This window comes from Leptodactylus fuscus, chromosome 4 (genome assembly GCF_031893055.1).
Source record: "Leptodactylus fuscus isolate aLepFus1 chromosome 4, aLepFus1.hap2, whole genome shotgun sequence".
Lineage (NCBI taxonomy): Eukaryota > Metazoa > Chordata > Amphibia > Anura > Leptodactylidae > Leptodactylus > Leptodactylus fuscus.
Genome location: NC_134268.1, coordinates 21535438 through 21550410, shown reverse-complemented (window position 1 = coordinate 21550410; position 14973 = coordinate 21535438). Strand labels below are relative to the sequence as shown.

The 14973-nt window shown below is 44.6% G+C and overlaps 1 protein-coding gene across 9 annotated transcripts in view; it reads left to right on the top strand.

Moving 5' to 3' along the window:
• ENPP2 (ectonucleotide pyrophosphatase/phosphodiesterase 2) overlaps positions 1–14973 on the top strand; it is a 93571-nt gene that overhangs the window by 25185 nt on the left and 53413 nt on the right. For 6 of the 9 annotated variants that reach the window (XM_075270239.1, XM_075270238.1, XM_075270234.1 and 3 more), the window contains exons 1-2: positions 4582–4726; positions 4874–4979. In XM_075270239.1, the coding sequence (XP_075126340.1) occupies positions 4694–4726; positions 4874–4979 (139 nt within the window). In that variant the 5' untranslated portion in view covers positions 4582–4693. Of the gene's footprint in view, positions 1–4580; positions 4727–4873; positions 4980–14973 lie in introns of those variants that run through there. The other 3 variants (XM_075270237.1, XM_075270235.1, XM_075270232.1) reach the window with 2 other exon arrangements.

The window sequence follows — 14973 nt, the reverse complement described above, 5'->3', positions numbered from 1 at the left end:
ATCCAAAATTGATGAAAACCAAATGCGTTTGGAGGACCCATCGTATGACTATGTATACTAAGCCCAAAATGAGCCGTATACCCTGATAGATCTAAGTCTGTATATCTATCACATATGCACTAGAAGGAGGAACAAGAGGAACATATGGGCGACACATTTATGGTTCCAGCTGTGTATATTTATCTCAAGGTTTACAGAAGAAGCTCTGCCTATTGTAAGAAATCCTTTGCAAATGGTGCAGGCCGGTGCCCCATAGCAGAGCTAGGCAATAACATGATTGTAGAGCTGGCAGCAGACTGGGTCACAACTATTGGCCCCCGAGTGCCCTGTTCACATTAGGTTAGCGTTACAAATCTGATGATGAGTAGAGATGGGTGAACCGATGTGGTTTGACCCGAATATTCCAAATTGTTCAGTTTTTAACAAATCCAAATAAATGGCGATTTGTTTCAGATGGCCGCCATGACTGCCCTACAGTGGAAATACAGAAGACACACGTCTGCAAGTCACTGTGACATTCTGACATCACCTGACAGTCTTAGACTGACTGACTGACTGACAATAGTCAGTGGTAGATGGACACCTTACAGTGCTGATGGTATAAACGGTATATAAGGTGCTCTAGGCTGGAACACGAGGCATGTAAGTGATGGTGGAAGTAGGGAACAGACGTGTTATTCATCAATACATAATCCAAAGCAATTACTCCATTTTCTTCAGCAATACATAGCACTGAGTGCAGCAAAGCTTATAGTACAGCTAGAGAGTATTAGGAGTAGGAGAAGTAGAACTAAGTTTAGTCAGATTTAATCAGTTACAGGTAGATTAGATAGAAATCATAGATAGGAGAGATGTTCCTATGTTTTATAGATAGGTTCCTAGGAGCCCTGACAGTGTTCTACACTATGTTTTATAGATAGGCTCCTAGGAGCCCTGACAGTGTCATACACTATGTTTTATAGATAGGGTCCTAGGAGCCCTGACAGTGTTATACACTATGTTTTATAGATAGGTTCCTAGGAGCCCTGACAGTATCATACACTATGTTTTATAGATAGGTTCCTAGGAGCCCTGACAGTGTTATACACTATGTTTATAGAGAGGTTCCTAGGAGCCCTGACAGTATTCTACACTATGTTTTATAGATAGGTTTCTAGGAGCCCTGACAGTGTCATACACTATGTTTTATAGATAGGTTCCTAGGAGCCCTGACAGTGTCATACACTATGTTTTATAGATAGGTTCCTAGGAGCCCTGACAGTATCATACACTATGTTTTATAGATAGGTTCCTAGGAGCCCTGACAGTGTCATACACTATGTTTTATAGATAGGATCCTAGGAGCCCTGACAGTGTTATACACTATGTTTTATAGATAGGTTCCTAGGAGTCCTGACAGTATCATACACTATGTTTTATAGATAGGTTCCTAGGAGCCCTGACAGTGTTCTACACTATGTTTTATAGATAGGTTCCTAGGAGCTCTGACAGTTTCATACACTATGTTTTATGGATAGGTTCCTAGGAGCCCTGACAGTGTCATACACTATGTTTTATAGATAGGTTCCTAGGAGCCCTGACAGTGTTATACACTATGTTTTATAGATAGGTTACTAGGAATCCTGACAGTGTCATACACTATGTTTTATAGATAGGTACCTAGGAGCCCTGACAGTGTCATACACTATGTTTTATAGATAGGTTCCTAGAAGCCCTGACAGTGTTCTACAATATGTTTTATAGATAGGTTCCTAGGAGCCCTGACAGTGTTATACACTATGTTTTATAGATAGGTTCCTAGGAGCCCTGACAGTGTTCTACACTATGTTTTATATATAGGTTCCTAGGAGCCCTGACAGTGTTCTACACTATGTTTTATAGATAGGTTCCTAGGAGCCCTGACAGTGTCATACACTATGTTTTATAGATAGGTTCCTAGGAGCCCTGACAGTGTCATACACTATGTATTATAGATAGGTTCCTAGGAGCCCTGACAGTATTCTACACTATGTTTTATAGATAGGTTCCTAGGAGCCCTGACAGTGTCATACACTATGTTTTATAGATAGGTTCATAGGAGTCCTGACAGTGTCATACACTATGTTTTATAGATAGGTTCTTAGGAGCCCTGACAGTGTCATACACTATGTTTTATAGATAGGTTCCTAGGAGCCCTGACAGTGTTCTACACTATGTTTTATAGATAGGTTCCTAGGAGCCCTGACAGTATTCTACACTATGTTTTATAGATAGGTTCCTAGGAGCCCTGACAGTGTCATACACTATGTTTTATAGCTAGGTTCCTAGGAGCCCTGACAGTGTTCTACACTATGTTTTATAGATAGGTTCCTAGGAGCCCTGACAGTATACTACACTATGTTTTATAGATAGGTTCCTAGGAGCCCTGACAGTGTTTTACACTATGTGTTAATCCAATTTATATATATATATATATATATATATATATATATATATATATTATATATATTTTTTAATAATGTAGCTTGTGAGCCCCACATAGAGCTCACAATGTACATTTTTCCCTATCAGTATGTCTTTGGAATATGGGATGGAAATCCATGCAAACACGGGGAGAACATGCAAACTCCTTGCAGATATTTTTTTTTTTGTCCTTGGCGGGATTTGAACACCAGGACTCCAGCGTTGCAAGGCTGCAGTGCTAACCACTGAGCCACTGTGTGGCCCCTTAAGCCAATTTAATGTGTGGTTTATACAGGACTTGATTGACCCAAAACAAATCTTGAGATGTTCAACCGGTGATAATCAACTTTGTTTCATCCAATGTCTGTCAATGAGCCCTCAAGAGTATTTTCAGGATTTGTTGAGTAAGGTTGGGTTTACATTTGTGTCAAACTAGGACTAAATCAATGATTGCCTCCGAGTAGAGAATTTTATTTCACATCATGGTAGACTGTAGACATCAGACTGAGGTTTCTTGGACCCATCCTCAAACATCACGTAGAAAATAGACTATAATATCCTTTATATTTGAATGTCTTCTGCTGGACCATTATTGGTCTTGAGTCTGGGCCCAATGGAGAATCCTCTGTTACTCTGGTGTTCTCTGGTACTCTGCGTGAAGGAATCAAATACTGGATATTAGAAACATCTAAATGAGAAGAATCAAACCAAGAGGACCTATTCACTTGATATCAGGATTGTAACCCAAAAACACTTGATATTAGGAAACAAACCTTTGAATACTGGAGATTGAAGAACAAACCAACCAGGCACTACAGAACTTCTCACTAGGGGTTGGGGTACCAAATTATGGACTACTCAGGACTGAGACACTAAATATGTGGAACTCTTCAGCCTGTCCTATTAACAAGTACATATACCACATCGGCGTGGACAGAATTACATTCACACTTTCTTTCATTTGAGGCAAAGATTTAGCTGTCTGCATTTGCCCTGTCTCTAACTACCCTGGTTAAAGGGATTGTCCGGGATTAGAAAACCATCAGCAGCATCACACCTGTCCATGGGTTGTGTCTGGGATCGTAGCTTTGCTCCACTGATGTTAATGAGGTTAGATACCAAACCAAAAGCAACCTGTGGACATAATTAGAGATGTTTTGGGAGAGCAACTTGTTTTGGAGGTCGCAGGGCGGCTTGGCAATGTTTGGTTGTAGCCAAAGTCACGGTGTAATGTAAGGACCCTTTCAGATAACCGAGTATCATCCAACTTCAACACTCATCACGCAGTCTGATGGCCATACTTGGTTTTTATCATAGGGACTCGCAGCCCTATAGGAAAAGTGTTAGGTTAAGACTATACAACGACCTTGGCCCTGACCAAAGATCGTCGTGTCGCCCTCCGATTCCTTCACTCATGTTAGTGGATAGATCTGATGGTGCCACAACCGTTGCAATGTTTGACTTTTTTGCAACTAGAAGTCGTGGTCATGGCACCCTCGGGCTCGCAACATGACTCCATTCACTAATATGAGTGAGAGTCCAAAAGCGACAGTCAAAGTCGCTGTCTAGTCCTTGTCTTAGAGCAAATCCAATTGTCATCCATGTTCCACTCCAGAGAAGCACATCGGTCAAGTAATCTTAGATTTCCTTGGATCGTGCACTGAGACTTTTCGGACCCGCATCCCTTTCTTTAGCTTGAGGCCCCACGTTGCAGAAACTATAACATTACCTTCCATTACTCGACCTCGCATCGTAATGCAACTGCCGAAATCCTCCGTTCCTTGCACGACATGGCCAGGTTTAATACCCAGGCATTGATTTTGCAGCCATCGTGCACATATACGCCGCACGCTTTGCTCTCACCCTCCCGGCAGATGTATTTTTAGACTGTTTTTACATTAAGCAGATGTTTCGCTTTACCAGGGGAATATACTTTGCAGATGATTTTTGCAGAGTACATTGACAGCCTGTGCTGGAGCATGTTAAAAGTAACTGGTTATTGACTAAGTGTGAGAGAAGTGTGTGTTTGAAGAGGAGGGGGGGATGTGGTGCTACAAGCAGCCTCCTACACTCAGGCCTGTGATTTGTGAGCGAAACATGATGAAACCAGACCCTGGACAAATGAAATGAGCCCGTCCACTCCACCAGGTGGGATTAGTTGTAACTAATATACTCTAGTCACCCAGCAATCCCTGCAGACAGACACTGAACCTACAGGGAAAACCTAGTGGCTCCCAGGGATTCCTGCACTATGACTCCCAGCAGTCTATTACAGTTATATCAGGTAGGGAAGACTTTGTTGCATCGCTCTATTAGATTTAACTCCTGCATTGCTGCATTGGGGGTCAGACTATAACTCAGCTCTGCTGGTTTTGTTTTGTGACAGAGCCTCTGACCTATAGATACTGATGTGCTATTTTTGTGCCCGCAGGTTATATCCTTTGTCACGTTTATCTTTGGAGTGCAAATTTGTTATGGATTTACCGCAAATCGACTAAAAAGATCGGAATCCGAATGGGATGAAGGTGTCGCCTCTGGTACGTACGGTGATGTTATGTTATATGTCATGTAGAGTATTGGGTATTGCATGTGACGGCTTCTCCGTAGACATCTGGGAATTGGGTATTTGGTACGTCAGGTTGGAAATTTAACCCTTTTTTTATTCGAGGCGTATGTATTAGACTTGGCTTGGTTGCGGCAGGCGGAGCGTGTGATATTATATAGACAATATTATATAATATCTCATCACTTCATGTACTATGGATGCATCTTGTGTCCATAGTTATGGTGTGGACCTGGTAATGTGGACCTGCCACTTTAAGGTATGTGCTCCTCGTAACATGGTAAAAAAAAAATAATAGTCACTGATCATTGTCTCCGAATAAAACAATAGAGACTTGACAGAGTCGAATGAATCCGTCTTTGGTCGTTTTAACCTAACAGACTGGCTATTTTGTACGCCCTGCTGTATACTGTGCTATATGCGCTGACTTAAAGTGCAATTCCATTTAATGTTCATGTGTATATACTCCATCCCCTGATATCTCACTCACCGGGATATAGGAGGTTGAGATATAGCGAATTGTTTTGAGGGGTCCTTATACTGTACAGTCCCTGAGCTGCCTATAACATGGAGGATAAAAAGTAGTCACGGGCAATTTTGTCTGAGCAAAACAATAGGGCTTGATGTGGTCAAATGTAAGTCTTATAATACGCCCTGCTGTGCATTATGTCATATGCAGTGGCTTAAAGGGGAACTCCACTAAAAGTCTCAACCCTCAGGTATAACAACCAAGGACTCTTATATACTAGATCCCCTGATATTACACTCACAGGGATATAAGACGTTGCGATATAGTGAATTGTTCCAAGGTGTCCTTATACCATATAGTTGTCCCTGACCTGCCTGTAACATAGATGAAAAATGTAGTCACCGGTAATTGTGTCTGTGCAAAACAATAGGGCTTAGAAGAGTCATATGAGTCTGTTTTTGGCCATTCTGTTCGTCTTCTAATATATCCAGCTGTACATTATGTCATATGCAGTGGCTTAAAGTGCAATTCCACTCAAGGTCTGAAGTCTCCTATATGACAGCTGTAAACGTTTGTATACTGTATCCCTTGCTGTCATACTTGCATGGATCTAGGAAGCTGAGATATAGTGAATTGTTTTGAGGGGTCCTAATAAGTCAGAGTTGTCCGTGAGCTGCCTGTAATATGGGTATTTTAGAAAATGTCTTTGAGCAAAACAATAGGACTTGACATGATCAAATGAATTCTTTTTGGCTACTTTGTAAATTGTTTTGAGGGGTCTTTATACTGTAGGTGTCCCTGTGCTGCCTGTAATACGGAGAAACGTGTAGTCACCGGTCCTTGGTTTTTCTAAAACAATAGTTTTGTTAGGGTTAAATCCGTCCGATTTAACAGAAGAGCAATTTTGTTATCTAGGGAAACAAGTTCAGGGGTGGGGGGTGAGTTTTGTCAGGACATGGACCCCACAGCTAGATATATGTGTGTACAGATCACTACCCTGGAGCCAATCGGATGATCTATTTGCAGCCAATGGCCAGAGAGGGATGCTTTGTTTGGCTACTTTTATGACAAATCCTGAAGTCCTGCCCTTTGTTTGTCTTGGATCGAACGCCTAATTGGGGATGCCAAGTGTAGTGTGAATTTAGCCCTATACGTTTATCCTAGTGTTAGTGAGACTGGAAGTCAGACGTCTTGTCGTTCGTTGAGTCATGACATGAGGTGTAGCATGCCGGGAATGTGCATCAAACCTGCAGTTACAATTGCCCTGGGCATTGTGTTTGACTAACCCCTAAATTTGTAAAAGTACCTTTAATATGTATGTTCTTCCACCTGAGACTCCCTCCTCCATCACTATAAAGAGAATGGGCAATGTAGTGGAATTAGGCAGAGAAAAGAATACCGAAACGGTAAGGTTTCACGTACATGACAGGGTGTGCAGCCCCCGGGGTGTTGCATTGGAGCCCAAGGGTGTTCAGATGATCAGATCCGATAATTTATAATGGAACGTTGCATTGGAACATCTGGGTGATGCATTGGAATACCATGGGGGCTGCACATTCGGTCATGTCCATGAACGCTACGTGGTGACTTTGGCCACAACTCCATCACTTGCCCTTTGTCTCCTTCACTTATGTACGTATATGGCGTCCTACTGCGACCTCGAGGGTGCTGCGTCTGCAACGTCTAGTTGCAAAAAATTGAGCACTGCTTTTTTTTTTTTTGCCGTATATGAAATCCTATCCATATTGTAAATGCAGACGTAGCAGAGCTCAAATTCTCCAAGGACTTGGTGGAACCACAGATGACGTGCTCTGATCACACTGAGACAAATGACAAGCTCGACTCTGCTACGTCTGTCTACCGAAAAGCAAATATCCTGCGCTATCTTTACCCTTGTTTTCCAGTGAATTTGTGACTGTCCTCTAAAGTTCAGATCATGTCATGACCCCAATGTGTGAACACAGCCTAATGATACAACAATTATGTAAAGTGTTTCGGGGTAAGAGGTCGAGTGGATATACAGCATGTCCTGTATACAATCACGGCGAGCCTCATACATATGGCTATGGGCCCGTACTGTATCTGTGATGTTATATAGGGTGTTATATTCATCTCTAAATTCAAGGCAGACTATGGTGCTGTAAGGACGCCATATGGCGGGACACGGAGGGTCTACTGTGCAGTATACAGACTTATAGGGACTCGATGTCAGCTATTTGGTATAAAAAAAGTCGCAAACCCATATAAGAGGGAGTTTCGCTCCATTTACGCCACTTTACAAGCCGGCATAGACTCCTAACACATGGAGGAGCACAGGCCGTGTCATAAATCATGTGACTCTTCAGCGGAGGATATGAAGACTGGCGTTCAGTATGTCAGTCTTTAGAATTATGCCCCTATGTGCTTGTGTACTGTACAGGGTCCATGTCTGGCATTCACTAGACAACTATCATGGGACTGACACCCAGTTTTGTGATGTAGTAATAGCTAGGACTGGTTGTCTCGGGTTATGGCACTTCTGTGTTGAACCCTTGTAGCACATATAGGAGTACTGTAATGCATTACTATGTGGGCGCTATGGCCATTTACAAAGAAGTCTTTGCCTATAGCAACCAATCACAGCACAGCTTACATCTTCCAAAAGCACTAAAAGAAATGAAAGCTGTGCTGTGATTGGTTGCTATGGACAACAAAGGCCTACTCTTATTATGCGGGGCTATATGGCGGTATCTTTTTGTAACGGTTTATTCTGGCAGTATTATTATTATTTGTAGTATGTTATGTGAATAACCGCTCACTACTGTAGTCTATGGACATATTAAAAGAGTATCCCAGCCTCGCACCCTTATCACCTATACGCTGGGACCCCTACCAACCGTACAATGGGGGGCACTCCGAGGTGCAAGACTGACACTACTACAAGTTTGGATATGATGGCGACCTTGCCGCCGCCTGTCATAGAGAACTGTAGGGGCCCGATCGTCGGACCTCTATCTAGGTGATAAATGCTTCAGGCTGGAAAATCACTTTACGTGAGAGAAATGAACTAAAAGTCACTTTAGGTTTAGTTCACATGCAAATACGCGTTTGCATATTCCATTCGCGGCTGCCACGACGGGATGCCGCTGCAGTGCACGGCATCCCGTCACTGCTTTCCGCTCCGGATTAGGCCCAAATGAATGGTTATAGTCTGGGGAGTGCTGTCGCGAGGCGGACACCGCGGCTGATTCAGCTGCGGAATCCGCCTGAAGAAAGGGCAGCTTGTTTCTAGTGGTCTACATAGACCTCTATTGTGAGAGGTCTCTTGCCCCGTGTAAACAGGGCCTTAATCTATTGTTCACAAAGTGCGCCAAGTTGTGTCGCTGTTTTTGGCATTTATGGTCATCTCCAGCTTCTGTGACTTGTGCATTGTCCGTGAACTTGCCATCTGCCATTCAACCACCGACCCATCTCATGCACAAGCTCTCGCTACTCCCTACAGCCACCATACGGGTGTTGGGGATCCTTCTTCTCAAGATAGAGGTCCCAGATTTGGGCACCACTTCAGATATTTGTGGAATATCCTATTTGTCTTACAGGGGAATCTGCCTTCAAATATGGACTCCTGTTTGGCCCACTTGGCTTATGGATATCAAGAATAATCATCGGTATACAAATTGCTCCATACACCTGACATTTGCCACTTCTCTTCTGATTGGGGGGTATAAGGGATGTCGGCCATATACCGCCATGTGGTTAGAGTGGACTGATGCCTATCGTGCAGGGTCTTGCATAGTATTCAGGGGTTATTGTATGGGATGTTTTTCGTTTTATTTTTTAATTATTATTATTTGGCCTGTAATATTCTGATTTTGAGCCACATTGGCTGTGTGTTCCTGTATACTTGTGTTCCTGTATATTTTTGAGGAGTTGGACTCTGGCTCCTTGGGTCTAATAGAAGTTGCTAAAACATTAGGTGGTCATACACCTGAGAGAAGAGTTGGCCTTTCACCAATTTTACTCTGCCAAAAAAGAGTGGTCCAACTGGTTGGAAAATCTCAGCCGAAAGTATAATGGGGTCCAGCCTTTCAGTAAATCGGTCTCACACCCGTGCACCAGAATGGAGTTCTACATCAGGACCTCATGGGCCTTATTGTATCAATGTCCAGTTATCCTATTAGAAACTTATCTCACCACAGGAACATCTTATTGTTGGCCTGACCCAGTTCTATCATGTCCATGAATTGGACAGAAATAGAAAAAACATGACTCCTATCTTCCAAAAACCAGCACCAGTATCTGCAATACTGGACCCGACCATGGACCCCTGTTTTCCTAATGCTAGACAACCCATGTAAAGAGTTCTCCGAGACTGAAGCATTTACCTTCTATCCACTGGTCTATGGCATGGATGCCCACAGCTAGGCGCTGGTTATCATGGGGGTGCCTTTAGTTAGACCCCCCAATGACGTAGCATTCTCAAGTGATCAAATGCTTTAGGCTGGAATCCCCCTTTAAGTGTTGTTTTTGTAGAATCCTGAGTATAGGTTCTTGCTAGTTCTGCTGCATCACAGCACCGAGGTCATGGATTCGGATCTTACCAGTGCAGAGTCTACAGAACCGATTATACGTGAAACACTAGTCGCCTGGCCGATAACAGGGAGCAGTAATTACACTGCATATTGTATGGGAGAGACTTGGGTTTGGTGTTCTTTTAGATGACTATTGAAGTGTGTATTATACCGTAATACTGTGAGGATAAATAAAATGGGATAAGCCGCGATGCTTGTGAAAGGCTGAACTGTTGACATCAGCAGTAACCCACACTTTGCTGCCAGGATTCTGTTTGACTTTCCTTACTCTACGTGTCCCGGAGTCTGCACAGCATCAAAGTTCTCTCTGCTGTTCTGCATTAAGCACAGTTAGCACATACAATTCTGGGGGGAGGCACAGGGCTGGAATAAGGAAGGGGGCAAAAGGGGCAATTGCCTGTAAGCCTCCACCAGCATGTACTGGTCCCTGTTCTCCTCTCTATCGGTATTCTTGATATAATGGGTTGCTTGGCTTGTTATGTAACCATAATGTTATTACTGAGGTACCTTATGGCACTGTCTTGGTATTATTTTGCTGTTAAGGCGGCATTATTTGGGTTTACTAAAGTCAGCCGTACACATGAGAGAACTGTTGGTAGAACAAGACCGCTGTTTTGCCCATTGTCCATATACCCACGTATGCTCGGCTGAGCTGTGTATTGGAAAGGAGAGGGGAGAAAATTGCTGTCAGTCATGTCCGGCTGCCGCTTAAAGGGATTCTACCATTAAAACTTTTTTTTGTGTGTGTGTGTGTGGATAAGACGTCGGAATAGCCTTTAGAAAGGCTATTTGTCTCTTACCTTTAGATATGGTCTCCGCCGCGCCAATCCGTAGAAATATCGTTTTTTACCGGTATGCAAATGAGTTCTCCTGCAGCAATGGGGGCGGGCCCAGCGCTCAAACAGTGATGGAGGCGTCCCCACCGCTGCCAGAGAAGTGTCTCCAAGCGCCGCCTCCTTCTTCGTCCGCCGCGTCATCTTCAATGTCTTCCGGCGCAAGCTCGTAACCTAGCAGAGCAGAGCAGGCGCACAGGCCAGGGGAAAATGGCCACTTGCACAGTATTGTTAGCAGCCATTTTTCCGTGGCCTGCGCAGTCTGCTCTGCTCTGCTAGGTTACGAGCCTGCGCCGGAAGAAGACATTGAACATGATGCGGTGGACGAAGAAGGAGGCAGCGCTTGGAGACACTTCTCTGGCAGCGGTGGGGACGCCCTCTTCGCTGCAAGATACCTTTTTTACCGGTATGCAAATGAGTTATTTCTGAGGAACGGTGCGGCAGAGACCACGTCTAAAGGTAAGAGACGAATAGCCTTTCTAAAGGCTATTCCGACGTCTTATACACAAAAAAAAAAGTTTTAATGGTAGAATCCCTTTAAGGATTGGGCAGTTGAAATGTAACGGCCTGTAAGGGCTTAGGGTGCATTCACACTACGTAACGCCGGGCGTGTATGAGAGCCGTACACGCCGGCGTTACAGCAGGGCTGCCGAACACTTCCCATTCACTTCAATGGGAGCGCTCGTAAACGCCGCTGTTACGAGCGCTCCCATTGAAGTGAATGGGAAGTGTTCGGCAGTCTGCCGTAATGCCGGCGTGTACGGCTCTCATACACGCCCGGCGTTACGTAGTCTGCATGCACCCTTATTCACATAATAACTACACTGTCTACCAATAAGTATTCGGACCCCTGCGGTAGAATAGAAAACCATTTATTCCTATCCAATAGTTGGTAGCCCCCAGCAGACGCTTCCTTACGGATGGTATAGAGCGACACAATACTCCCGGATGCCTGGTGACACTCCTGGTGTATGTGAGCCATCGGTTGGGTGCGGTTTCTCTGGCCAGCGCTCGTCTGTCTGTATCTCTGTTTCGGGGGTCTGCCGACTCGGGGCACATTCCGACAATCACCGTTCACCTTCCACTTTGTAATCACATAGGCCACTGTTGATTTTGGGTAATTCAGTTCGTTGCTGTTACTCTTAAAGGGGCTCTATCAGCAAAATCATGCTGATAGAGCCCCACATATTCGTGAAGGCTATTCAGGCACCATAAAAGTTATATTAAACTACCCCCCCCACCCCCCCATTTTAAAATAAAACCCTAAAACAGAATGTGATAAACTTACCGAACGTGCACGCTGGGCGGGCATTCAGGGTGCGCCGTCTTCTTCATCCACGCCTCCACTTCCTCCGATGTCCTCAGGTCCCGTCTTTGCTCCGGCGCTCGCGAATTGACATTGATGAAAAAAAAATGGCCTGGGTGCATGCGCAGTAGCCGTAGTAGAAGCCGCATGCTACTGCGCATGCGCCCAGGCCATTTTTTTTAAAGCAATGTCAGTTCGCGAGCGCCGGAGGAGGACGAGACCCGAGGACATCGCAGGAAGAGGAGGCGTGGATGAAGAAGACGGTGCACCCTGAATGCCCGCCCACCGTGCACGTTCGGTAAGTTTATCACATTCTGTTTTAGGGTATTATTTTAAAACGGGGGGGTAGTTTAATATAACTTTTACGGTGCCTGAATAGCCTTTTTAAAGGCTATTCACGCATATGTGGGGCTCTATTTTGCTGATAGAGGCCCTTTAAGAGTTGACCATTTCTGGGGTACCCCACAATTCCCCTTTTCTTGAAATCAGACTAATGCCAATGCTGTTTCCTATTTAACGGTGGAAGGCGCACGTACATCACGACCGCAGAGGTCTCCATTTGCGTGGGTGTCCGAATACTTATTGGTAGACAATGTATCGTCCGTCCGTCACTCATCTGTTTAAGAACTCATTGATTTTAATGTGTCTATTCACATGTCCGTTTTTCAAGTCCGTCAAAAAAAAACCTGACGTGCTCTATCTTTGCCAGTTTTGATGGACACTCGGACCCAATAGAAATCAGTGAATCTGTTTTAAAACAAGATTGATGTCCGTTTTACATCCATTAAAAAGGGATCGGTGGGTAAAGCCGAAAAAGAAAGACCAATGAAATTCAAAACTGATGCAAAAGGGATGACGCCCGGCTGTCAAACTTGGAGAAATGGAACAGATGCAAAATGGCTGTCAAAAACATCACTGTTGTCTGTATAAAGCCTAACTTTTCTTCTCTGAGTATGGGCTGCTTAAAGGGGTTTTCTGCCCTATAATATTGATGACCGAATATTAAATATTGGTGAGCTATTGATTAATGGGCAGTGATCTGACACCCCGGTCTCCTGACAATCAAGATGTTTTAAGAGTCCTCAGTTTTTCAGGTGAGCGACTTCTTAAAGGGGTTGTCTGGCCCCATATATATAATATATGTATGGGGGTCTGACAGCCGTATCCTGCACAGATCGTCTATTCTAGCAGCCTCTAGGTGTATGGGCTGTGCACATGCAACACCACATCTATACAAGGAATAGGAGCCATTCAGCAGCCTCGTCCTCTGCATAGTGGCGGTTCTAATAACCTGCAGCGCCACCCACTGGCACTCAGAGGCTACTAGAATAGATGATCTGTGCGGGGTCTGGGTGTAGAAGGGGACTGAATTGCTGAGTTGCCATTTGATTGAACTGTCATCATGTGTCCTGTGAGCTGATTTGAGGGGTTTCCAGGTCTCGGACCCTCCCTCATGGTCCATTAGGATAGTGTCTGGATATGTGTCTATTGTGGGTTGTGTACGGTTATTGCAGCAGACGGACAGGCACTGCTTGTGAAAGAAGGCAGCCATGTATTTTTCTTATCATTGGCAATTCCTTTAAATGAGGGGAAACAACCCGGACCTGCCCTCTCTCTGGGAATGTCTGTTTTAGTGAATATGTTCCCCAAATGTAGGGGTGCTGTATACTGTGGGGCAACTGGAGGGGACATTATAATATGGAGGCAACTGGAGGGGACATTATAATATGGAGGCAACTGGAGGGGACATTATAATATGGAGGCAACTGGACGGGGACATTATAATATGGAGGCAACTGGAGGGGACATTATAATATGGAGGCAATTGGAGGGGACATTATAATGTTGGGGCAACTGGAGGGGGACATAATGTGGAGGCAACTGGAGGGGGACATTATAATGTGGGGGCAACTGGAGGGGGACATTATAATGTGGAGGCAACTGGAGGGGGACATTATAATGTGGAGGCAACTGGAGGGGGACATTATAATGTGGAGGCAACTGGAGGGGGACATTATAATGTGGGGGCAACTGGAGGGGGACATTATAATGTGGGGGCAACTGGAGGGGGACATTATAATATGGAGGCAACTGGACGGGGACATTATAATATGGAGGCAATTGGAGGGGACATTATAATGTGGGGGCAATTGGAGGGGACATTATAATGTGGAGGCAACTGGAGGGGGACATTATAATGTGGAGGCAACTGGAGGGGGACATTATAATGTGGAGGCAACTGGAGGGGGACATTATAATGTGGGGGCAACTGGAGGGGGACATTATAATATGGAGGCAACTGAAGGGGGACATTATAATGTGGGGGCAACTGGAGGGGGACATTATAATATGGAGGCAACTGGACGGGGACATTATAATATGGAGGCAATTGGAGGGGACATTATAATGTGGGGGCAACTGGAGGGGGACATTATAATGTGGAGGCAACTGGAGGGGGACATTATAATGTGGGGGCAACTGGAGGGGGACATTATAATATGGAGGCAACTGGACGGGGACATTATAATATGGAGGCAACTGGAGGGGGACATTATAATGTTGGAGCAACTGGAGGGGACATTATAATATGGAGGCAATTGGAGGGGAGATTATAATGTTGGGGCAACTGGAGGGGGACATTATAATGTGGAGGCAACTGGAGGGGGACATTATAATATGGAGGCAATTGGAGGGGACATTATAATATGGAGGCAACTGGAGGGGGACATTATAATGTGGGTGCAGCAGGAAGGGGACATTATAATATGGAGGCAACTGGAGGGGGACAT